We start from the raw sequence: 25,314 nt of genomic DNA on the forward strand, positions 1-25,314 counted from the left end.
AGGCTCCCAGGTGAAAACCTTCAGTCCTTCTGCTCCGGACGGCTCCAGCTGACAACAAGGCCCCGGAGAGGTCATCACTGTTTGCGTGCCAAGCGTGGCATTTGCTTGGCTCTCCCTTGCACGAGTTCCTGGACAAAGGAGAATTCTAACACAAAACCCACCCCTTGCAGCACAAGTTTCTAAAAGGCAACTTTAGTCACTAAAAAAGTGCAATTGCAGACTCCTGTGTAAATCTGATTTGCCATGCTAGGCCAAGCTTATTTTATTACATACATTCTGCATTCTAAGAACTAATAACTTCATATTGTAAACATTAAGCATACAGAGTTAAAGTTCAAGGCCACATTAGATCATTGATTGTCCCTTTTGTCGTGTATCTTTGGCTGGCCGAGATCAACTCGTAGTGTATAAATGCATAAGTTATATAATTATTATATAAAAAGGAAAAAAAAAAAACCATTGACTTGTATACTTCATTCTGACAAACGCACAGCGTTCGCGACTCAAAAGGAAACCTGGAGCCCGCCTCGCCCCGATGCCTAGGTGATTTCGGATCGCAGTAGCCCAGAAGGCTAGCTCTTACCTGACCCTGTGGAGAGCAGGGCCCTCACCTAAGGATGAGGTCCTGAATGTTTCTTTTAAATATCAGACAATTCCAGTTACAATTTTTCTTTTGATAAACAAACAAAAAGAGAGATGCACGACTTTGTTTCTGAATTCTACTACTTGCCCTGCCTCCGTGACGCTGTGTCCTTCCTCGTAACACTGGATTTGGTACAACACTGACCGTATGGAACCGCAAGTCTCCATGACTCAATTCTCTGCAGGACCGACACCGTCCTAAGTCCAGTCTTTACTGCTCGAGAAGTTTCTTTCCCAGTCCTTGCCTCCTCTTCTGCTTCTTCCTCTCCCGCCTCATCTGTCTACACCCACACGCTTACCCTCCAGACACATTCTCAGTCCCTCCCTTCGGCTCAGAGCTCCTGTCCTATCATAAAGGAGTTGGAAGCTTTGGGTTGTCTTCACAGTTGGAGAGAGCTGACCGCTCTCCATCAAATGGAATGAATCTGATTTCGCCCAAAACTGCAAGTGCTGATGAGTTCCCTATCAATGTCTATCGATGGGCCACAGTCTCTTTTCTTTTTTTTTCTGTGTTGATATGTTTCTCTTTTTAAATACAGGTAGTTTTTTTTTTTTCCTTCAAATGACATTAGAAATGGCATGTTAGGTCCAGACTGTGTTATCTCTATTGCTTGAGTTTAATCCCAGTTTAATGCATGAACAGGATCCCAAAGGCTCCTCTAAGGTTTACACACTTCTTCAGAACATTTTCTTTGGCACTTTGTCCTCATGACTTCATGCTTCTACTTACAATGCCTTTCACAAGGTTGGTCCACAGATGATCTGTCCACGTACATTACACTTGTAGCATCCTCTTTATCTCTGTAGTAATATTTTAGTAATTCCCTCCCACTGAGAGTCTCTGGATCTCTTCCCCGGCTTCCTCCCCCTCAGCCCCAGTCAAGCTTTTTCATTCCTCTTGAGGCACTTCTGATTCATGGTCTCCGATAGAGCTTGTGGCAATTGGTTGGCGGTTGCATGTTGCTGGGAAAGGCCTCTCTCGGGTCTTTAGTAGTAAGTGCCCAGATGCGAAGGCATATGGCTGGCTGGGAGCCTAGTGTTAGGGTAGATCCCTCCTGTTGGTGAATTCCAGTATGGGTTTGGGGCAGCAAAAAAACTGGACGATGTCACGGGGAGGGCTGGAGGGTGGGGGGCCACAAAGTTCATCTTCTGTGGGTGGGTGTGATAGGAGCCCATGTAAGGGAGGTCCGAGGGGTACTTGTACAGGGAGGACTCTGGAGGGTGGGGCTGCAGGGCCTGGGCGATCCCGTGGAAGTCAAACTTGTAGGCATAGCGCTTCCCGTGGACTTTGGTCATGATGTTTTTATCATAGTAGTAACGGAGGGCCCGGCTGAGTTTATCATAGTTCATGTTGGGTTTGCTTTTCCGTTCTCCCCAGCGCCGGGCCACCTCATCTGGATCTGTCATCTTGAACTCCCCGTTGGTGCCTTCCCAGGTGATGCAGTTGGAGTTCGAGCTGTCTGACAGGAGCTCCAGGAGAAACTGCCACAGCTGGATCTGCCCGCTCCCTGATGAGGTGGGAAAAGACAAGAAAACCCCAGTGAGAACAGGATCTGAGCTAAAGGGGTCCTTTCTTCAACGACAGAAGAGGGGGCGGTGGCGTCCCACCCAGACTTCCTTTACCAGGCTGTGCGCCCATCCGTCAGCGGCTGGGGTATTGGCTGCTCTTGTCCCCCAGATCCCCCTGCTTGTCTCCAGAGAACTGCCCTTGGCTGAAGAGGCGCTATTTCATCCACCCCCAGGTAGCCCACAGCCTGATGGACTGACACAGGGTACCAGAGGCCGGCCCCCTTGCCTCGAAGAGGGACCAATTCTGTGATGCTGGCCATGCCCCGGGCTCCGCATGGGATCAGACAAAAGCAGGGCTCCAGCGAAGTCCACAAGCTTCCTTCACTTTCCCCGGTCCAATCCTGCGTCCTCACTCCCTCTCTCCTGAGAAATACCCTTAATTAATCACTTGCACAAGTATCCTTAGCCCAAGCTCTGTGTCTAAGGAAGCTGACCTAAGATGATGATCCTTGGTGACTACCAGGCTGATCTAAAGATCCAGGTCCTTCCTGGAAATGCAAAGAGTTCCTAGAGGTCAGAGTTCAGGTTTGTTCCATCCATTTCTGACTTCCTTAGAAGAATAGCCAAGTCAACGTTGTGTTTTGGGGATGGAAGGGCTTACTTTTCCTCTTTTGCGAGGCAGAAAGTGCTGTTATGTGGCTGGCAATAATGACTTAATACCATTTATATTGGCTAGGTCAAGTAAAATAATAAAAGTCAGATTTAGGAAATGAACTTCAAAAAGTTTATGGAAAAAAATCGAGAATGGAAGTAAACACCGTTATTTCTAACATAACATTTGGCTGGCATGCAGAAAGCCATTCTGTCAAAACTTTTCCTAGAACAGAATTAACCCACTCAAAATGAGGAAGTTTAGAAAAAAGCTGGCTCTGTTTCAAACCAGATCACCCATTTCCAGTATTTAGGCAAATGCATCTTAACGGAAATCCATGTGTTGTCCCTGCGTTGCAATGCCAATTGTGTTAAGCAGAGTTTCCAAAAGAAAAAACTGTAACAATGAGTGATTGCAAGCCCTCTTGGGGCTTCCAACAGAGTCAATGAGACCTCATTTGACTGGGTGGACACAGAACTCTCTTGATCCCATTGGAGACCTATAGATGTGGCTTTTTGGTTTTCTTAAATTCAGAGAAAAATCCAGGCACACCATTCTAGACTCTATGCTACAATACTTTAAGATGATTGATGGCTCCCTAAAAGAGAGAAACATGCAAATATCAACAGTCATACCAGGAGTACCAGGAGAGGCGAAGTACCGGGAATATCTGATCCTGAGTACCAGGAGAAGCTAAGATGCTTTAAGCAGATTTTAGAAGCTTTGAAAATGGACACATGAGGCAGGTCTTTCCTCCCAAACTCCCAAGCACTGCCTTGGGCTTATTACCAAAAAGATTATCTTGTATTATACTATCAATAAATATCAGTAGATAATGATAAAATCATTAAAGGAACTGTTGACTATTCAGGGAATTGATGAAATGTAAAACTCAATTATAGACGTGTTTTCTCTAAATCCTCCCCACTAGCTCACTAGATAAATTGTCCAACTCATAAATCTTTGTTTCCATGTTGGCTACATGGAAATGGATATGTTTGTGAATTTATCCGTACAACAGCATCATGAGAAAGGTCAGCCTTTTCTGAATTTGTTCTGGAAAATTAGCATTTTCAGTCTAGCAACACATTTGAAGTGTATTAACAGCTTGTAGTTCATCGCAATGGAAGCCTTTGCTTTTTTGGGACCACATATTCAAACTGTTCTCAATCAAGTTTTCTTGCCCCCAACATTTCATTAATATGCATTTAAAAAACACAAAGAATAGTTTGAGAAAACCATATGGTTTTAGTATATATATTGTAACCAAAGGATTACTACTTGAAAAAAAATTCCATATATGACCTGGGAATAGGGAAAAACATAGATTTTTGATTTAACAGTGTAACATATGTTTCAATATAAACACATAGAGTTGTTTGAAAATAAATATTCACTGTCAACCTCCTCCCATACAGAGAACAATCCCACAGATTTTGTATAAATACACAGATCTTCCTAAACAGTCAAACTTACACTTGGTATCTATTCAAACCTTGGTATTGCCTCTTGGGAGTTTGTCCCTCACCCACTTCCTTTATAAACATGTATAGGAGAGAACCAGTGTACAAAAGTGTTTTCCCATGTCTCCTGTTTCTGAAGAACTAGTAAGTCAGGGAACTAAATTCATGGCTAGAAACTCAAAGTTCAAAGGATGGATGAGGAATTTCTCCCTAGACGATTTTACCCATCAGCCCTTGTACACAGTGCTCGGGCCTCTGAGCATTTCAAGAGTCTATGGGAATAAGACACCTGTAAACAAAACTCATCAGCTTCCGAACCTGAGAACAAAACCATAAATGCAAATCAATTAATGTTTAAGTAGATGTTATAAAATGTAACATTATGTCAAGCTCATTACTTGTTAAATTTAATATAACAAAATCCACTGCGTTCACAGTCCACAGCAGATTTTCTCGCTGTTCGAGAATCCTCAAGGGGGCACAATGTTTGCTGAGAAGGTATAGTCAGTGGTAAATTAAACGAGTTACTTGTGGCCACGAATTTCAAAAGCAATTTATTAAATTCTTCGTTTACTGTCGAAACAATAACACTTACTGTGCACTGAAGGTGCATTTTAGAATATAGAATAGGGATTCCAGAACACGAATTCCTAAGATTTGGAAGCCTAAGAGTGGCTTGGGTATTCCACTGGCCAAACCAACAAGTAAAGGGAGATGCTCTTATAAGACCGGACCTTGCACCCAAACAGCCTCACCACCTGCACCTCAAAAATAACCTTCTTCCGAAAAACTCTTCGTATCTATTTTCTCTCTCTATCCTGATAACCACCTTTGGAACATCAGTAAGGAGTAGCTACTTTTGCCCTAGTTTTGTCCAAGGCAATTAACTAAAAAGGCAGGACCGGGAGGTGGGGGGGACCCAAAGATGTCGGCTGCCCACCTACAGGAGAGTCCAGTGGGGTGAAGGGGCATGGAGTGTGGCTTCAAAGAAGACAGAAGGCAATCCTTTAATTCTGGGGAAGAAAGTGTTCTCCAAATGCAATTAAAAGAAAAGAAGAGAAACATACTAGTGAAGAGGTACAGCCTGAGCAAAAAAGGGCAAAACATCTAAACGGTTTATAAACCACAGAGAAAAGCACAGCTGGGGGTGAGTCAGCAGCTGTGGGTCAAGTAGGAGGGGTGTCCCCAAGCAGGGCACTCAGCAGCCAGCTGATGGAGGAACAGAGCCATAAATAAAGCAGAGAGGGTCTTTAAAGCAGCAAGCACCACAGTGGCAATCACTTGGGCTACTTTCTACAGTAGCTGGAGGTGCTGCAGAAAATCCCACGTGCACAGCCTGGACCCCCCAGCGCATCGGGATTCAGGCAGCAGGCATTTGTCTCAGACAGAAGGCTTTGTCTGTGGCTCAGACAGGGCTTGTTGCGGGGGTGGGAGGGGCAGGACAGTATGGTGGCCGGAAGCACCCCTTTGGAGTTGGCACTGTCGCAGCTGAATCCTGGCTCTGCTCACCTGGCTCTCTGTGCCTCAATGTCCTTGTCTGCAAAATGCAGGTGATGGTAATACTCTCAAGATGGTAGTACCATCTTGCAGGATCACTATGAGGGTGAATTCGGTACATAAGTGCTCTTATCATGATTTGTTTGAGCTGGAAACCAGGGCTTAAAGAAAGGTACATCCTGGGCTTCCCTGGTGGCGCAGTGGTTGAGAGTCCGCCTGCCGATGCAGGGGACGCGGGTTCGTGCTCCGGTCCGGGAAGATCCCATATGCCGCGGAGCGGCTGGGCCCGTGAGCCATGGCCGCTGAGCCTGCGCGTCCGGAGCCTGTGCTCCGCAATGGGAGAGGCCACAACAGTGAGACGCCCGCCCGCGTACCGCCAAAAAAAAAAAAAAAAAAAAAAAAAGAAAGGTACATCCCTTGCCTAGAGCCAGGAGATGCCAAAGGAAAACAACCACCTTCCCCCCAAAAACCCCATGCTGGCCAGGCAAAAGCTGGGAATGGTGGTATTCTCAGGGCTGGCCAGCATCACTGAATGCTGACTGGTACCAGGCATCATTCTGAACATTTTCCACGTGTTTATTTTAATCCCCCTCCCCCCAGAATCATGTGATAGCCCATTGTAGGGGTGAGGAATTAGAGCCCAAAGAGGTAGAGTGACTTATCTTGCCCAAGGTCAGCAAGGGTTGGAACCCAGATTCGCCTAGAATCTGGGGCTGAATCACTGCACAACAACACTGCTCTTGCGCCTGGTTTCTGCACACACCTCTGCAGTCTCCTCCAGTCCTTCCCTGGGCCTGGAGCTTGGTGGGTTCCCAGTAGAAGACTGGACACTCCCACCTCCTAACCAATGGAAAAACATCCCTAAAACTGGTCTCTGGTTCCGCATGAAGCAGGTTACACTTTCATGCCCACCATTAGCGACTATCCAGGGAGCACCGAGGGAGCTACTGAACTCCTCCCAGGAAAGCTCTTCCATGGAAAGGAAATTTCTGTTCATCACAGAAGCCACATTAAATGGTCAGCCATTCTGACGGGACATAAAGGGGCTACGTCGCTAATATCTGATCCAGGACATAATAATGCAGGGACACACTCTTCTCAGCAGAAGAAATACGGTCCAAAGTGCACCCCAAATGCATATTTTGGATAGAGATGTTGCGACGCTGTTATCATCTCGTGCATTCATACTATATGATGTCATCTTTCCATTTAAAATGGTTTAAAAAACGTTTGCATTGTGAAAAGAGGAGAGGCAGCAGTTTAAGTGGTGAAGGATTTATTTATCAGAGATGGGAAACTAGAATCAAACAGGAAGAAGCATTCTCATTAATAGAATGATAAGACATTCTGGTTTTAGGGGGAAAGGCCACATGAAAGTAACTGACACACAGCCTAAGGAGAGATGGAGAGAAGGCCTAATTCATTATAAACGAAGTAAAAGAAATCTTTGAGTCAAAAGTTGGATGTTGCCACTTTCCCCAGGCCCAATGGGCACAGTCTTTGCTTACGATGCCAGTGTCACGGACCTCTTAGGTACCAAGACATTTTCCCAGGCCAGTGATGGGTCTGCAGTCTCCTCCTTGCTCGGTCCCAGGTCCCCCTACCCTCCGTGGGCAACCCCAGGCTGCTGGGAACAGCGTGAATAGACACTAAGCCCTCTGCTTAGGGGCCGGCAACTCTCTTTGGCCCCAAGGCACCAACCAAGCCACACCTTTGAACTGCAACAACATGGGCACAGACTTATATTTCACTTCACCAATCTGTGTGGGTGAAAGGGTCGGTTTGGTTTTGTTTGGTGCAGTTTGACATGTTCCTCCTCTTCATCCCTGACCTCAGCCTCATCCCAAGCATTGAAACAGTTGTGAAACTGAAAGGAAATCCTTTCTTTCTATTCTCTTGGTCCTCATTCTCCAAGACCTCCCTCTTCCAGGCTCACTCAGTGGCAGTGGAGAGCCAGAAAATATCAGTAAAAGCAGATTTTGGAGACAGAGAGTCACGGTTCAAACCTGGCCTCCCTTCTTATGGGCTGTGTGACCCAGGAGAAGTTACCTAATTTGTCTGGACCTCTGATTCCTTTTCCGTAGGACGAAGATAATGACCTCCCAGGGCTGTTCTGAGACAGGCATTTGCCCAGGCATGATATGGGGGAGGGGTGGGGGGGAAAGCTATTGAATTGTTATTTCACATTATTGTATTAACTTTCCCAGCGTGTTCCAGCTTCCGTCCTGTTCCCCTTTCTAATCTATCCTGAACATTGCTGCCAGATCAGTCTTCCTGAAGCCTGACTAATAATAATCATCTCAAAACATAGTAATCGTTTTTATGTGAATGGTTATAAAGGCAGTTGCAAATAGAAAGCTGAGCATAGGCAGGAGGACGGACCAAGACCCCGGAGACGTGGCCACCAGGTGGATGCTGGGGTGAACCTGTGTCCACTTCTCCACAGGAATGGAAGCTCCTTGAGGGTCCAGGATGGTATCTTGTTACTCCTTGCATTCATTTGTTCAACCAATAATTATTTAGCACCCGGTCTAGGCCCAAGGGGTAGAGCAATAAACAAAACAGACCCTTCTCACTTTTAAGCTGCTTAAAAAATATTTGCTGAATTAGTTAACATTAATCAAAATTTAATGTCAAAGATGTGGATGCCAAATAATGATGATATTTTATGTTTTCAAACGTATAGATTCCCTGTGGGGATGTACACTGATTGAACCTAAATTTTCCCATTTCTAACCCCACTTTGGCCTCAATGTATAGAAAATATACATTCCAGCTTGTATTTGCAATACTCCTATGACATCTTGGCATCTGAATTTGCTGTTGAGAATATGCAGCATATGCTGTGAATTTCTGAAGTGGATGCCAGCACAGCTGGTTCTGATCTGAATGCAAACACATCAAACAATTTGGTTGGCACTGAAGCGTGATGACAGGTGACAATCCTTGGCCAGGGACAGGTTACAAATGGGCCAATTAAGAATCTGTACTTTCTCCTGGCACCTGAGTTCAGAAACAGACCATTCATTGAAGATGATCCTAAATTTGAAGTCTTGTGGTTGTCATTATGGTTCTTTTTTTTTAAGATATTATTTTATCTGCTAGTGTGATGGGTTGAATTGTGGCCCTCCCCCCAAATTCATATGTTGGACTTGCCCAGTACCTCAGAATGTGACGCTATTTGGAAATAGGGTCTTTAGAGAAGTAATCAAGTCAAAGTAATATCATTTGAGTGGGCTCTAATCCAATATGACTGGTGTCCTTAGAAAAAGGGAAGTTTGGACACAGACACATATAGAGGTAAAGAGATACAGGCAGAAGACGGCAGCTATAAGCCAAGGAGAGAGGTCTGGAATAGATCCTTCTTTCATGGTCCACAGAGGGAAATAACCCTGACCACTTGATTTTGGACTTCTGTCCTCCAGAACTAGGAGACAATAAATGTCGATGTCTAAACCCCCAGTCTGTGGTACCTTGTTAGAGCAGCCCTAGGAAACAGATACAGTTTGGATTAGGTAATGATGCTCTTTGCGGAAGCTACATCTTAATGTATAACCCGACCCATTTTTTTCCACTTAGGCAAATAGTCCAGCGAGACCTACAACTTCAGCTTGTTCAGTGGAAGGGATTTCTTGTCTATACAAGTTCAGTTTCAAAATAGCTACTGCCTAAAAGACAACTTTATAAGAGCAAAATCGTCAGCAGTGTCTCACCTGGATTTGCAAGGCGGCTACTTGTGGGTCCAAGAATCTGATAAGGATCTATAGCAAAAAGAAAAGAAGTCAGATCCCAAAGACATAGTTGCGAGCAGGTAGGCTGTAGCTCCAGGAATAATGCTGACCCACTGGTGTTTCCAGATTTCAGAGTGAAAATGTCCCCCACGCCAAAGTCCCCCAGCACCACTTCCTGTATTAGAAAAGATGTCACATGGGTCTGAGTGATGCTTCTCAGTAAAGGTCTCCTAGCTGGTGGCCAAGCTCAGATTTGGCCCAGGGTTCCCAACACCTAGCCCAGCGCCCTCTCCATCCCAGGATTTAAACAGGGCAGATGTATTCTGCCAGGGCCGTGTGGGCCGTGACGCTCAGCACACTGGCGGCAGCATCCTGCCACTGTGTTTCCGCACTGGACTTGGCACACACGCTGATGTTGCTGTATGTGACCTGGAAGGTGAAAATCAAAGAACTGAGAGGCCGCAAAGAAGCTGCCTGTGGGCACGCAGCATGTTTTTTCCATATTTATTGCACGGGTTTTGGAAATGTTTTAGCCAAATCTCAAGTCATTCCCAGTTGAGTAGACTGATAATTTAGTCCCTGGTTTACATACGGAGCAGTCCTAAAGAAGACGAAGGAACATTAGTTTAACTTAGAAAGTGACACATTTTAGAAAGATGCTGCTAAACCTGTTTCTTCTTTTATGGCCACCAAGATGCTCTGTAAAACATACCTAGCTGAGGACGCTGGTCTTCAGTTTTGGGCACTGTGGAAGGAGATGGCTGAGCAGCTGAAAATCCAAAAAACAAAGAGACAATTAGTTATAACTTGTATTTGCTACCAGACTTTGATGCTGTTGTATCATCATTCCATCATTTACCTTAGTTATTAACATAATAGCCTTACTCTTATAATAAGAAACATGGTAAGAAAAAAATTTCCTTTCTAACGAAACCAAATGTAAATGTGGTAGCAAAACGAGGGCACTTTTTAAAAATTTATTATTATTTTTAAAATACTTATTTTTAAATAAGTATTTATTTTTAAATATACTTATTTTAAAAATTTATTTTTACCCCACTTTTTGCAAAACTAAAAAAAATTTGAGATGGTTTACAAAACAGATTAAAATGAATCAACTCTAAAATAAAAAGATAAAGGGAAACCACCAGGAAAATATAAAGTAAGGAATACTATAAACATGGCCAAGATTAGGAAATCACCCAGTATTTAATCTGTACTCAAGCATCCTATGAGACATGCATTTGTCCAGAAATGCATTACATCATTCATTACATCATTCACTTCTTCTTGTTATAGAAATAGGTATAATGCCAATAGAGAAAGAATCATTGCATTTAAAGATCAGTTGCACTTTGTTGCCAAAGGGACAAATGTATGTTGAAAAGCATAGTTTGGCTACAGAAATTATCATTTACTGCATCAAGAGTTACCCACTGCCTTGTGATGTGAGGATTCAAGGCAGTGGGAACCAACACTGTACCTTTCGACTGGGGGGTGGGGTGGCCGTGACTGGTCCAGGCTGATCTCCTGGGTGGTTCGTAAGGTAAATCTGTAAAGATAAATAAATTGACTAAAAGATCAATGATGTAACTTGATAACAGCTATTTTGTGTGCTTTTTTTTGTTTTGTGTTTATTAGAATCAATATTGTGCAAGAAAACCCAGTTATCCAAAGTAATATTCAACCTGGATTCCACGAGATTTGGGTTTTATTTACAAATGATAACTTTGTATCTTTTATTGATCTAACAGTTGCACCCATTAATCTGAAAACTCCCATGGATGGATTCTCTAGGAGCTGGCTGACTCTTCTAAGGTAATTTCCTGCAATCCTAGGTCAAGACCATATCAAAAGTTTCTTACAATCTAATTTTTCCTGCTTCCCGCTGGAATTGACATAAGTCCATCACCCCTTTATTATCTTCATGACCTGTCTGAGACACAGCCTACAACGTGGATGAATCAACCGATTTCCTACGTGAAGTCTCACACTAGATCCACCAAATGACGTTCACGTTCCTCCCTTTTCTTTTTCCTTGGAAACGAGCACTGCCTTCTCTTACTTGCCAGATGCCTCTCTCAGCCACCCCTCATTTTCCCTCATCCACTTATATTAAATCAGTCTTAAGGGTCTAGTTATTTTTCTTCTTTTATTAAAATTAATTTTTATTGGAGTATGGTTGCTTTATAATGTTGTGTTAGCCTCCACTGCACAACAGAATGAACCATCCATACGCATACAGATAGCCCCTCCCTTTTGGACTTCCCTCCCATTTAGGTGGGTCTAGTTATTTTCCTACGCAAATGTCTACTCTTTCTCCTTCACTAAATGAATTTAGAATTTCTCTAAAACGAACTGTAAGACTGAAATAGTACTGCCCCCGCGAAACACTGGCAATGCCATAGAGCTGAAGTATATGCCAATGATTTTTTTTTTGTATTTATAATGTATTGCTATTTGTCCCATAAAACTTCATCACACTTTGCATACGCAAATTTAATAATTATACTTCTGCATCCTCAGTGCAAGTTCTATTAATGATTATGACTCTATGTCATTTCAAGTTTCCTTTAAAAATATATTCCAGAAACGTTATTATGCATGCTCTTACTAACTGGGCCTACATAAAGCTGGGGAGTGGGGTGGCCAACTACACGCAATTTTATTACAGAACCATTTCAAAACTACAACTTGGACTGACGGGTCTCGGTCCAATGCCACGTGTCATTCTGGGCCAGCTGAAAGCCATAGCCAGGTACTTCAGCAGGTGTTCTGCTGCCAGTCACCTGGAGATGACTATAAAATCTCACTTGGAGAGATTTTAAACTTCGTTTAAAATTGGCAGTTTGGTGGGTCAATCTTGAAAAAGCTTGTTGACTGTGTTGCAGAAGACATGTCTCTTCCTAGTTTCATATCCCAGAGAGAATAGCAATGAAATGCAACGTGAAATCCAACGCAGAATTGCCTTAATTTATTTGGTCTGTTTGGCTACAAGCATCTCGACTAGTGTGGTCCGTGAAATCCTACCCTCCAGAGCTTTGGTTGAATTCGATAATTTTTCTTTTGAAACTCTCCTATTGCTCACCACTCCCTCTCCACTGGCATTTCTGTATTTTTGGACTGTAAGCGTTTCCCACCCAGTTCCTCAGATTCTCACTTTTCTGGTGTTGAGGTTACACGTGGGAATTAAATCTGCAGTCGCTATCAATTTACAACTAAATTTCAACTTAAGTCGCTGGGAGCATTTGCACACAGATTCTCATCTAGTTGCATTTTGTCTAGAAAATGGTTAGGCAGAGTTTCAATTTGAGAATTGTCTCAGAAAGAAAAATCTACAAGCAGGGCAACTGTAACAGCATCTCCCCTACTTTAGGAGCAGACAGCCATATCAACATGGGGCTTCTGTCTACCAAATGAAAAAGCAAGAGAATCCAGAAATATGTTCTGGGTCCTTGTTTCTCCGCAGACTAGCTGTATCGGCAATGTCTGGAAGCTCGTTAGAAATGTAGAACCTCACTCTAGATCTATTGAATCAGAATCTGCATTTTACCAGATTCTGGTAAAAAATAAAATAAAATAGAACTACCATATGATCCTGCAATCACACTCCTGGGCATATATCTGAAGAAAACCATAATTAGAAAAGATACAGGCACCCCACTGTTCATCGCAGCACTGTTTACAATAGCCAAGACATGGAAGCAACTTAAATGTCCATCAACAGAGGAATGGATAAAGAAGATGTGGTACATATACACAATGGAATATTACTCAAGACATAAAAAAGAATGAAATAATGCCATTTGCAGCAACATGGATGGACCTGGAGATTATCATACGAAGTGAAGTAAGGCAGACAGAGAAAGCCAAATATCATATGATATCACTTATATGTGGGATCTAAAAAAAACCGATAGAAATGAGCTTATATACAAAACAGAAAACAAAAAAATGATACAAATGAGCTTATATATAAAACAGACACAGAAAACAAACTTATGGTTACTAAAGGGGGGGAGGGATAAATTAGGAGTTTGGGATTAACATATGCTCACTACTATAAATAAAATAGATAACCAACAAGGACCTACTGTATAGCACGGGGAACTATACTCAATATTTTGTAATAACCTGTAAGAGTAAAGAATCTGAAAAAGAAAAAAATATATATACACAGTTTTATATGTATATATAAAACGGAATCATTTTGCTGTACATCTGAAACTAACATGATATTGTAAAACAACTATACTTCAATTAAAAAAAAGAATCTGTATTTTAACATGGTCCCATTTAACTTGGGTGTACACTGAAGTTTGAGAAAGCCTGTTCTAGACAATTTCCACTATTCTTTTCTAAAAATCTGTGTTCCTACAGATAAGGATTTCAGAAATGCTATCTGAGTGTGTTAACACAAATAAATGTGTGGAAAGAGTTCTAGATTGAATGCTTTCACCTGAAACATTAGAAATGGAATTAATAGCAAGTGTCAGTAGTTAGTCTGCTACTACTTTTTGCCCATGAAATCTGACTGGAAGAAATTAAACACCAAACTACTAATACGAAAATATTTTGAAACTCTTAATTCATAAAGTCCTTCTTAGAGTGTGTAACCGTGTCTCATCCTCCCTTGAAAATCCGTCAGGCCCTAAACAACTCCAAGTCTGATTTTTTGCCAAGAACTGGAGATGTTTATATGAACAATGATTAATGTGTTCATGAACATATTGCCATGGAAGATAAGTGGGCTTTTGTTTTTGTTCATGAAATTCTGCTCCAGTGTTCTCTTATCAGCTACAGATCACAGGCCATGGGCACCAAGCCCCCCTCCTGTGGGATGTGACATTGGGGGGTGTTGAACTAAGGCTTGCTGAGATGGGAGACAATCATCTCAGTGACCTTGTCAGCAGCTACAACACCTCAAAGCAGAGCCAGTTTTGAGCAGTTCTGCTTTTTGGCTCCTTGAAAAATTATTACTCTGTGTACATTTGCTATTTGCCTCTTACGGAGAGTAGATCATAAGACTTCTAGGAAGAACACAGTATACATTGCATTTTTGGTGGTCATTTCAATCCACTCTCCATTTCTCTTCAACTTTAATCTTCAAGGTCATTAACTCTTAGACTTGGCAGAAGGTCCTGTGTCAGGGACAGCTGCTTTCTGGCATGGGTTCTGCTATTTTTTTTCTGTAACGGACAGTGTTTTAAAATAACTTTATAAAAGCCATTTCACAGGCAGCTGAGGGTTACCAAAGAAGTATGCTATATGCCGTGATCTAGATCAAACACCATGAAAACTACAAATAGGGAGTTTGACTGGTGTTGGCCCCCTCCACCCCAGCACCTTTGTTTATTTCCGGGGAGTCAAGATCAGTTCCTGATTCTGAATGAGACTCCTTCCCCCAACCACTCCCTTCCCTAGACATCAATGATGTAAGCAAGCATCCCTGCTGCCCTTCGTGCGGGATTAAGTTCACCAAGTTTTATACTCTCCTTTCATCAAGATTACTGAAGAACAGCCCACTAGCCCTCTTGACATCTACCCACCACTTTATTTTTTTAAAGGACCAGAACTTGGATCATGGGAGAGCTTATCCTCATGCTGGGGATCCATGCCACATGTACAAAGTAACTCTGGAGGTCCCTGGTTGCACTGGATGTGAAAGGTTGAATTTTGCCACTCTCAATGAACTTAGATGCTAATGGCAAAGACAAAGACCGAGAGCTATTGGCCTAAACCAATCTATAAACCCCTATTTAATGCAAGGAATTTTCAGGGTCAAAGCCGACTGACATGATTAAATCACTCTCTCTTGTCTTCCTCTAGCTCTCCCTAGGGTCTTCTAAACTCCTCTGTCAAAGACAGGGAGAGCTGGGGGCATTGTGCCTTCCCTTTTCAACTAGGCGTACAGATGTACAGATCTGTGGTTAGAGTATAGTTAGGGCAAAGCCAAGAATGCATTTTCAGCCATTTGCTGTGATACAGGCTTTACTTAACTGAGGACACAGTGCACTGGCTGCGTCATCTTGCTATGACTGGAGATGCTGAATGGCACTGAGCTGCAAACTCCAAAGGAGGAATCATTGCAGATTCCGAGAACCCCTTGAGGAGAGCCAGCTGAAAAGGGAAAGTCAAGGCTGCACTTGCTGACCCGAGTCTCCAGTCTCCTTCGATAAAATCCTAGATGGGTATCATGGTGCCTGGATTACCATGGTGACGGAGGAGGGGAGGATGGGGTTACAGATCGTCCTGGGCACACACCAGAGCTTTCACATACACTGCTCCTAGGACGCCAGGCAGGGTTCACATCATGAGGTCAAAAACCAGCTTGCAAGTTTCTCTGAGTCAGACCTGTCTCTGTTTATGCCACTTGAGGCCTCAAGGGGCCATGGCCCCAAAGAAAGCATGTGTTCAGCAAAGAAGGAGGGAGTTTACAGGGGAGATGCGGAAAGGGCTTTTGGTCATAATAACTGACTACCCAAGAAACACATGCGACACCATGAAATTCGATCATAAAAAAAGAACGTAAATGGATCTGCCTATGTGCTAGCACTTTCTAAGAAGAGAGGAGAGACTCATCTAAATGCTAATTCAACAAAGGGATCGTGAAAGAGGGTGCATTTTGAATCAGGAAAATCTGGATAAGATTAATAGGAACAAGCACAGGCAGAGAGGGGATTGAGGCATGAACAAAAGAGTATATTGTCCATCATGTGTTATCCTGTAAGGTCACTGAACAGTCCCGGACAATTGTGGGGGGGAACTGAAACGACCCAGTAATTGGACAGGGCAGGCAGTAAGGGGACTCTGGAATAAATGATCTTTTTGGGAAGCTGGGCCGTGACAAGAAGAAAAGGTAGACGGGGGTGGTTACTTGAGGAGGAAGGAAAGGAAGGAAGTGGGGAGGGGACACTGGGAAGTTGGACTCAGCAGGATGACACAGGTGGGAGGAAGGAGTCCTCTGTCTCCGTGGATGTGGGATTAGAGAAATGGATGGACACAGCAAACCAAGAGTGCAGGGGAACGGGAACTCGGGTCTCTGTCCCCAAGGACCTCTCCCAAGGAAAGTCAGCAACCAGCTCTTTCGAAAGCAGTCAGATACCCACCAACCAAAGGGATACGGTCAGATTCCCAGTGACCCCTCCCCCAATGATGTACAATACCCATCCCCCCTGACCCATCACAAACTTATCCAACTGCACTGTTATAAGCTTTCACACTCACAAGACCGTTCCTGCAAGGTTGATCACTGGTCCACCCAAGGTATACACACAAGTCTGTTCTCCAAGTTTGAATCCCTCAGTCTGGCTGACAGCAAACCGTTCTCTGGCTCATTCACTCTGATTTTCAGTTCTTTGTAGCTCAGACACTAATATTTGTATCTCCTTTCAGAATCACAGCAGCAATCACCAAAACACGTATTTTGGTACAAATCAAGTTTCTTCCAAGTCACACTCGAACGACAGACCCAAGAAAAGAGCATCATCAGGGCTTTGCTAGGTGAATTAGTGTTTGCCACCCTTGTCTCCCCCTGGGCTGAAGCATAGAGGGGTTCCCAGCCAGAGTCCTCCCGGCCACTCTCCTCTCTGACACCTGGATGCGCCATATCTTCCAAATCCACCATATCCTCAAATAGGGAGCCAAGGAGCTCCAGGACCCATTGTTCCGTCTAGGAAGCAATAGGCAGCCGACTGGCTGCTCCGACCATCGTGCTGAACGAACTCATGCGGCCACACAGCCCTGACACCAGCTCACAATCCCTGGCTTTTGCAACTCAGAGGCATCCATGAAATTGCTTCAAATAAACAAACAAATACGCAACCCATGGCCAAATGTTTCACAGATAGCTTTGACTTTTGTGAGTACGTATGGAAACTTCTTTCAAACACTCACAAAATCATGGTGATTTTCCTACACTTCCCATGTCCTCCCAAGGGACCATTTACTGGCAGTAAACTCAGGAATGCCTAGAGCTAGCGTGACACATGTACTTTCATTGTCCTTTCTCAGTACACACGGCGGGTTTCTTTAGGGTCAATCTAGTTCACTCCAGACCCTGGGTCTTGTCCACGATCAAATGGCCTGTGTCAGAGGTAACTAAGCACTATCGCCAAGCCTTTCCACTATGCTTCCCAGGAGGAACTTCATGAGGTTAGGGGACAGAAAATCGCCAGCCTGAAGTCACAGTACCAGGGCTGTGTCGGGGCGAGAAAAACTCCCAGAAGCACCTTCACCCAGGTTATTCAGCTCACTGCCCTCCCCCACCCCCACCCCCCGTCTTTTTCACTGGGAAGAAACAGCAGCGCCAAGCTTAGTGCCTGGGACCAGTTCAAACTAGGACTTGGGCAGCCTGGACACGTGACAGACATCCAAGAGCATCAGCTTGGGTCTAAGAAGACGTGACTTCTAGATCCACGAGTGAATAGGGAAAAGCCATCCCACAGCTCTAATCACGATTCCTCAGCTGTGAGGCTGGCATGTGTCATCCAGCTCGTGGGGTTGTACATCCCAGCGAGGGGACAGATGTTTGAGCCATGCTTGCCCAATGTCACCCTCTCCTTCTCCACCTGGCAACACCTAATCCTCCTCTGGCATGTGGTCCTTCCTCTGCAACGCTTCCTTCCCCCGTTCGTGGAGGGATGAATTCCTTTCCCTTCCTGTTCCCACAGCCTCTGCCGTTAGAGGTGTTGCCTCTACTATACAATCAGTGCTTTAGGTTAAACATCCGTATCTGTCTCTCCGGCTCTAGGTACCTAGCCCGTAGGTTAAATGTACATGTGTGTGAGTCTGTTTCTGGCTCTAGGTGGCTTTACATCTAGAAACATCTAGAGCTTTAGGCTGTGTGCCTGTGGGCTTGTTCTCTGCTGCACCCCCATGGCTGGCACTCAGGAGGCTCCATGGACAACGGTGGAATGAACAGCTCAGCTTTCTGAAGACAGGAAGCTTTGTAAAGTCTGGTTCATCTTTAGATTCCCAGAATCTAACATCGTGCTTGGCACTAACAGACACTTGATAGACAGTGATTCTTTTCGTGAATGACGCGTAAATTAATAACCTGATTAAATCATCGGGAAAGACAGAAAGTAAGACTCAGGTGTACATATGATTGATTACATGCTTCTGCTCTGAAAGACTGGCTCTCGTGACAGCTGAGGACCAGCTGTTAGTGTTAGGGGAATGCCTCCTGCTCTGTGCTGTGCCTTGAGGACGGAGAGATTACACTTATGTCCTTCTGTAAACTCGAAACCGGATGGATTCCTTATCGCCAGGCATCCAGGATGCCTTCCTGGCCCATCTGTCTTCGAGAGCAGCTAGTGAAGGGGCTGACCTGCTCATAATCCCGCAGTTCGGGGACTGTTTGCGTGATCTCTGGATGGAACGGTCTGATTCTAGGCGCCAGATCCACAGAGGCAGAATAAGACCGTTTAGAGGGTCCGATCCAAGATCAGCTGTCTTTGTGTCTCGTGACGTAGGTCACGGACCTCACAGGACATCCTGGGATGTCTCTCAATAAAGAGATTACACAGGGGTGTTTTCGTACCTGGCCTAGTTGTAATTCTTTGCGTAGCTTCAGGATATACTGAAGTATTTGGGAAAATAAAAGCTGCACCCCCTGCAGACAAAAGGAAAGACAAAACATGTGAAGGTCTTTTGCTGTGGTTGTTGATCTGATCTCAGCAACAGCGCCTAATCTACTTTGCCCCATGACAACCAAGGGAGGTGGCCTCCTAGAACCTGCCACGCCAGACTTCGGGAGAAGGGACTAGCACACAGGTCAGAAACAGATGCTGAAGGTGGAAGAGATGTGACTCTCTCTGTGCCCCACTCGGCATAAGGCGTCTTGTGTTTTGATTTAACGGCTTCCTCCTGAAGCCCATCCGTGGGTCTGCCCATCCCCCTGCAAGCTCATTTTATTAAAACAATTCTATGGTGGGTGTTTTAATTTTCAAATCGTATAAAACCCATAAAACATTTTACAGAGCCCTTGGAAAGGAGCACCAAAGAATGATAAATATTTTGCCAAAGAATATATGGATCTTTTTAAAAATTAATCCGTGTCTCTGTTCAGATGCACATTTTCCCTTTCTCTCCCTCAATCAATTCTCAAATTGTTAGTGGAAGTAATCCTCTTTTCACAGGTCAGTCCGTTTGGAATCTGTTGTCCTGCTTTTCAATTGCTTCTATGTTTAGCAATAGCAAAAATAATGAAGTCAGAGCTTTCCTGACACTTTCATCCTCTGCTAAAAACTTTTTAAATGACTAAGAAGTTATCAGAAAGTGTGTGTATCTCCTAGGCGTTTCCTAAGGCAGGGGAATTACTTTGTCTAAGGTGCTTGCTATTTCTGGCCACAAGGTCATTAATGGGCTGACTGTGTAACCTATATTGAAAAAGTGTATTATTGACTCAAAGCCATTTTTTTAAAATTTCAGATTAAAAGCACAACATTCTGGCTACTGGAGATCAACTAGCAATCCCTTTATAATACTCAAGCCTGGACTCACTCACATCATACATTTAAAAATAACAGGGCAAGTCTTTGGAAAATGGCTGTATTCCTATGTGAGGGCTGCTCATGAACTGGCTGGCTTGCCTATGAGGGGTTACTTAAGTCTTTCCAACACTAGATGGTTTTCTCCCTAGCCTGGTGGTGGCAGAGGGTCCCTGCAGGCTGATAACAGTGGGGTGAGCAGCCTGTGGCCATGCTTCTGTAAGTGTCTCCATCACCAGGGAGGAAATGGGTGTGACCAGGGCCACATTCATCCACAGAAAGCCCAGCCTCTACTCTCAGCCTTTACTAGGAGGGGAGGGAGCAGGGTTAGCCAGGAAGAAGCATCACGTTAAAACTCTATCAGGCTCAGGCAAAAAAAAATAAAATAAAATAGATAATTAAATAAAAGGTAGCATCAATGGTTAGACACAGAATAGCAGGTATTTAGTTAGTCACTAATGTCAAATCTTCCCAAGTCATAACACAGTTTCCCTCACAACAAAAGCTCCCCCAAAGTAACCGGCATTCCCTCCTACGGGCCTTTTTGCAAATGTACGAAGACTGTGCAAGAAGATTCAAGTCAAGTTGAATGGCCTAAAACTTTACCAAAAAGGAAAAAGTAAAACCCCTGCTTGTCCTAGTAAACATTCCTTTAAGAATGAAAATTTTAAAAGGAAAAAAAAGAAAAAAGGAGCATGCTAAGGGCCCCTTCACATGGAACATGCTTTTAGTTTCTACAGTCAGCACAGGGCATACTTGAGGACTAACAACAGCAGACTGTGACCCAGCCAATGTGAGCTGAGGCTATGGCTGAAGGCTGATTCTGCACATCTCCTGGTGCAAAGAAATCCTCTGACTGGCAAGGGAAGCGGGGGAGTGTTCAGAGACCAAAGAGTGCCTCCTGCCTTGAGGCCGTGGTACCGCCAACACAGAGCCTCAACCTACCAGGGACCCCTCAACCATCCACCTCTGACTTCCGCCTTCCTGATGCACTGACTGTCCCACGTTCTACCTGTAAAGCATGCAACCTGTAAACAAAACCCTACACTTGTCCTGGGGGGAAGGGGCAGGGCCAGCATTACCTGTGTTTCTAGCATGCATTAACCGTGGAGAGTTTTGTAAGGCTTTATCAACATCATCTGAAGTCAAATGTGGAAGAGGTGCTACAAAACAAAACAAAAAGCAACATCCAAATGAAAAAAGAGAGAGAGAATTCCCTTCCTTGAAAAAAAAAGAAGAAAAAGAAGGAAAACATTCACCCCACTCCCCATCCTGTTATCATGGGCTGCTTGGGAATCTCTCCATGGCCCTGCTACTGGTTAGCATGTTAAAACCTAGATGGGGATCCATATTGAGTTCAGGGAAGAAGTGGTTGGGATGCCAAGCAAAGCATTTACACCAAAGAGTTCACACCACCCACTGTTGCACTATCTCTACTATCTCCTTCTGATCATGCTTGACATTTGAAATATTAAAGCATGCAGCAGACTCTGTGGATTCATGCCTCTCATTGCCAAGACGCCATTCCCATTGTGACAGGCTAAGCCACATCTCAAGATACCAAGTGAAAATGTTCCTCATTTTGTGTTCGAGTGGGATACGAAGGGGAGCTTGCTTTGGCTTTAGGGAAGATACACTCCACAATTCCCATCAAGTAGGAGCCTTTCCATAATGTTTATTTCTATTTGGGCATCATGGAGATGAAATAATGTGTGACCAGATAAAGCTCTGTTTCCCTTTGGCATGTGATCTTCCTGGTTGGGGGACCCTGGAGGAGGCAGCTGAATGCTAGTTGACTTTGCCGCTTTCGTAAAAGCGCTGACTACTTCTCACTACGCAATAAGTCATCACTTATAAGCATTCTCTCAGATACTAGTGGGAATCGGGTTAGGGCAGCAAGATGCTGCCGGCAACTGGGCTGAACCCTCGCATCTTACGTTAACAAGGACCTCTCGACAGTGCTCTCTGTGGGAGCGGGGACTGCCTTACTCTCTCTGAGGTAGTGGAGATGCGACAGAAGGATGTCAGCGTTGTAGCTCGGGGTGAGCCTCTGAAAGTCGTCTTTGGTCATCTTGCACAGCTCCTTCCCGTCAATATTCTGGAACAATAGGATGTCGACGTCCGGAAGGCCATATTCTTTCACTGCCCACTCCAGCCACTGCCGGACATGGTCCGTACTCCATAGCATAGGATCTGAAACGGGATGGAAGCATATTTGGTCAACTCCTGAAGACAAATTTCTGGGGTAGAGCCATATCCCAGGTGGGATCTCCCACCAGCCATAGCTTTCCAGAGCATCCCCTCCCTCTCTTGCAGAAGCACAGCCTCAAGCCAGGCTCAGGGACCAGTCTGAGGAGAATGTCTGAGGAAGACCAACTGACTCACAGTCAGAGACCACTGTCTTTAAAGTGAATTGTTCTGGAAGTTTAGGATTATTCACACCACCTGCCCTTCTGTTGCTCATATAATCTAAAGTTTCCTGTAGGGATGGGATTTTCTTTTTATTAGTTTCTTTTAATTTTTATTTATTCATATAAAAATATGTGTATGTGTGAATATATATATATATATATATATATGAATCACACTGCTGTATACCTGAAACTAACACAACATTGTAAATCAACTATACTTCAATTTAAAAAAGAATGGGAAAAAATGAATAAGAATAAATGAAAACTTTCTTTCCTCAGAAAACTACTGGTATCTTTATATGAAATAAGAGCAACACATATCAGGAAGATGTTAATTACAGATTACCAAAAAAAAAAAAAATCCCATACAGTATTTGTCTGAAATACTGAAAGATATTGACCACAGAATTGGAGATGATGTGTAGGTCAGCCAGAACCCTAGCACTTCCCAGGAGCTAGTGTTTCTAAGAGAGAGCCGTCAGTTACACGCTTTTCCTGCAGAGAACTTGGTTTTGCAACTAACTCACACCTGCAGGAGGCAAGCTGGCTGGGGGGCTTTCACATTCCGCAGCTGGGGCACAAACACCCCACAGGATGCAGGCAGTGTCATCACGCTGCTGCCACATATGGGAGGAGAACCCTGTATGACCAGGAGAGCAAGTCTCTGGGGAAAAGGAGCAGGTGATCCCCAACGGAAACACAAGTTGGGACCACCCCACACAAACAGCCTGGGTGGAGGGGTGCCCAGGGCGCCTCGCCAGCAGACGGGGCTCCTCCCTGGGGTCCCTGAGCACAGAAAGACACCTGGGCAAAGGAGTAGGAGCCCAGAGTCCTGATCCCAGGGTCTCTCAACGCTGCAGCCTCCAGAGGCTGCTTCTCCTTTCTGTGTCTGTTTCCAACGTGAAATGAAAGCCTTGGTCTGGGTCCTCTGGACAGGCTCGTAGAGGGCAGGTGTGCCACGATACTCAGATCATCGTGAGTGAAAATATCTGCTGGGGGAAATACATCACCCTTTTGAATTGCTTTCTAGCTAATAGTTTTAGAAGCTTGTTTGGTCTTACTAATGTTTCAGGCTGCTCAAGAATGGGCATTCGATGTGCTGTTGGGATACATTTTCGGTTTCCAGAGTCAGTGGCAGTAACAGTGAGAAACAGCCAGACAGTCACAGTCACCAGAATTCTCCTCCCTTTCTCCCTCCCTCCCATCCTTCCTTCTTTCCTTTCTTTTTCTTTCTTACTCTCTTTCTGCCTCCCCCTCCCTCCCTTATTTTGTCCATTCCCTACTTTTTCATATCTTTTTTAATAGAAAGAAATTCTTTCAACCCCAATAGAATCCATCCCTAACCCATTCCCCTCCTGGACACTCCAGGAGGAACCACTAACCTGAAATGATACATGCATCATCCCTATACATATCTGAATACATTTACCATATCCACTGTACATATATTGTTGTGTGCCTTTAAGCTAACATAAATGGTATCTGATTTGCTTTTGGCGTTCGGCACTGTATTTTCAAGATGTGTCCAAGTCAATCCATGGAGGTATATTTCATCATTTAATCTGCTCTCGGATATCCCCACCCCCACCCCCCACAAATATACCCCACTTACTTATCAATGAAGACCCCTGTGTCTCCCTCCCCACCCACATGTGAAGCAATCTGCATTGGTCCACAGCCTGGGTTCCAATAAAAAACTACTGATGCCTGGTCTCACCCACAAAGATTCTGAGTTAATTCTGCTGGAGGGCAGCCTGGGCATCAGGGTTGTTAAAAGCTGTCCAGGTAATTCTAAAGTGGTTCAGACCATCTACCCTGGGGCTTCACTACTCAGACTGTGGTCGTGGGATCTAGCAGCCTTGGCCTCCCCTGGGACCTAATTAGAAATGCAGAATCCCAGGTGCTGCCACATGCCTGCCGAATCAGAGTCTATATTTTCATAGGATTCTCAGCTGATCTGTGTGCCCATTAAGCTTGAGAAAGTGCTGGCCTAGGTGAGGACCTAGATGTAGAATTGCTGGCCATAGGGCCCATGTGTAGAAGCTATAAACTAAGAACTCTGGTTCTGCTACGAAGCACAGAACATCTACAAAAGCTCAAATGGCAGTGTTGACAGAAAGCTGTGCATATTCCTTTGTAATCCAAACACATGGAAACATTTTGTTAGCCTGTGAAAACCGAATGTGTATTGGGAATGTTAACTCTGTCCAAGTCACTGAAGTTCAGATGGCTCTTTGTCATTGGGTCAGCATTCTGCTTTCAGGGATAAAATGTTCTGAACTCCAGAATGTTTCCATAGAAAGTCCTTCTTTTCCTTTTTCTCATGGTATGTCATGACTCCTCATTATTCAGGAACAGATCATATATTGGTATTAGGATGCCCTGAATTCAAGTCCTCTTTCCTTGGTTCTGTGCAGAGGACAGTTAAACGGCCCTCTCAGAGACAAGACCCTCCCTTCCACAGGGGTCCCCAAGCCATTTCCTATAAATTCCACCACTAGGTATTAGCCAAACTCTTCTTTTTGTTTTGTTTTGCATTTAACAACCTGGAAGGACTATGTTTTGGTGTAACTACTTCCTAGAAATCAGTTCATTCTAGGAAGGCATTTTCTTCTCTTAATGGTAGAAACAGATATTCTAAAAATGATACATAAAGATCTTCCTGAAAGTTCCTGGGTTCATGTTAAAACGGTCAAATGACGTCTTAGGAAGATAGCCAAAAAAAGAAGTCCAATCTCTCCAGCATCCCTTGGTGTGCCTGTTAATTGGTTTCCCTCGCTAAGCCCAAGGTTTTAATGGCTCATTCAATTTTCGTTTAAGGGAATCACATGCAAGACCCCAGAGACCAATTCCTCCTTGACCTGCCCTGTTATAATCCCTAAATTCTCACTTTGGATTGGTCAAATGGCCATT

At 44.2% G+C, this 25,314-nt stretch overlaps 1 protein-coding gene across 7 annotated transcripts in view; it reads right to left on the bottom strand.

Annotated features, from left to right (window-relative positions):
• Positions 1–228: 228 nt before the first annotated feature.
• ERG (ETS transcription factor ERG) overlaps positions 229–25,314 on the bottom strand; it is a 279,139-nt gene continuing 254,053 nt past the window's right edge. For 5 of the 7 annotated variants that reach the window (XM_073804510.1, XM_073804509.1, XM_004317073.4 and 2 more), the window contains 7 exons: positions 21,977–22,180; positions 21,070–21,150; positions 19,039–19,110; positions 10,978–11,046; positions 10,207–10,263; positions 9,477–9,524; positions 229–2,150 (listed from right to left, as the gene is read on the bottom strand). In XM_073804510.1, the coding sequence (XP_073660611.1) occupies positions 1,630–2,150; positions 9,477–9,524; positions 10,207–10,263; positions 10,978–11,046; positions 19,039–19,110; positions 21,070–21,150; positions 21,977–22,180 (1,052 nt within the window). In that variant the 3' untranslated portion in view covers positions 229–1,629. The remainder of the gene's footprint in view (positions 2,151–9,476; positions 9,525–10,206; positions 10,264–10,977; positions 11,047–19,038; positions 19,111–21,069; positions 21,151–21,976; positions 22,181–25,314) is intronic. The other 2 variants (XM_073804511.1, XM_073804513.1) reach the window with 2 other exon arrangements.

This window comes from Tursiops truncatus, chromosome 4 (genome assembly GCF_011762595.2).
Source record: "Tursiops truncatus isolate mTurTru1 chromosome 4, mTurTru1.mat.Y, whole genome shotgun sequence".
NCBI lineage: Eukaryota > Metazoa > Chordata > Mammalia > Artiodactyla > Delphinidae > Tursiops > Tursiops truncatus.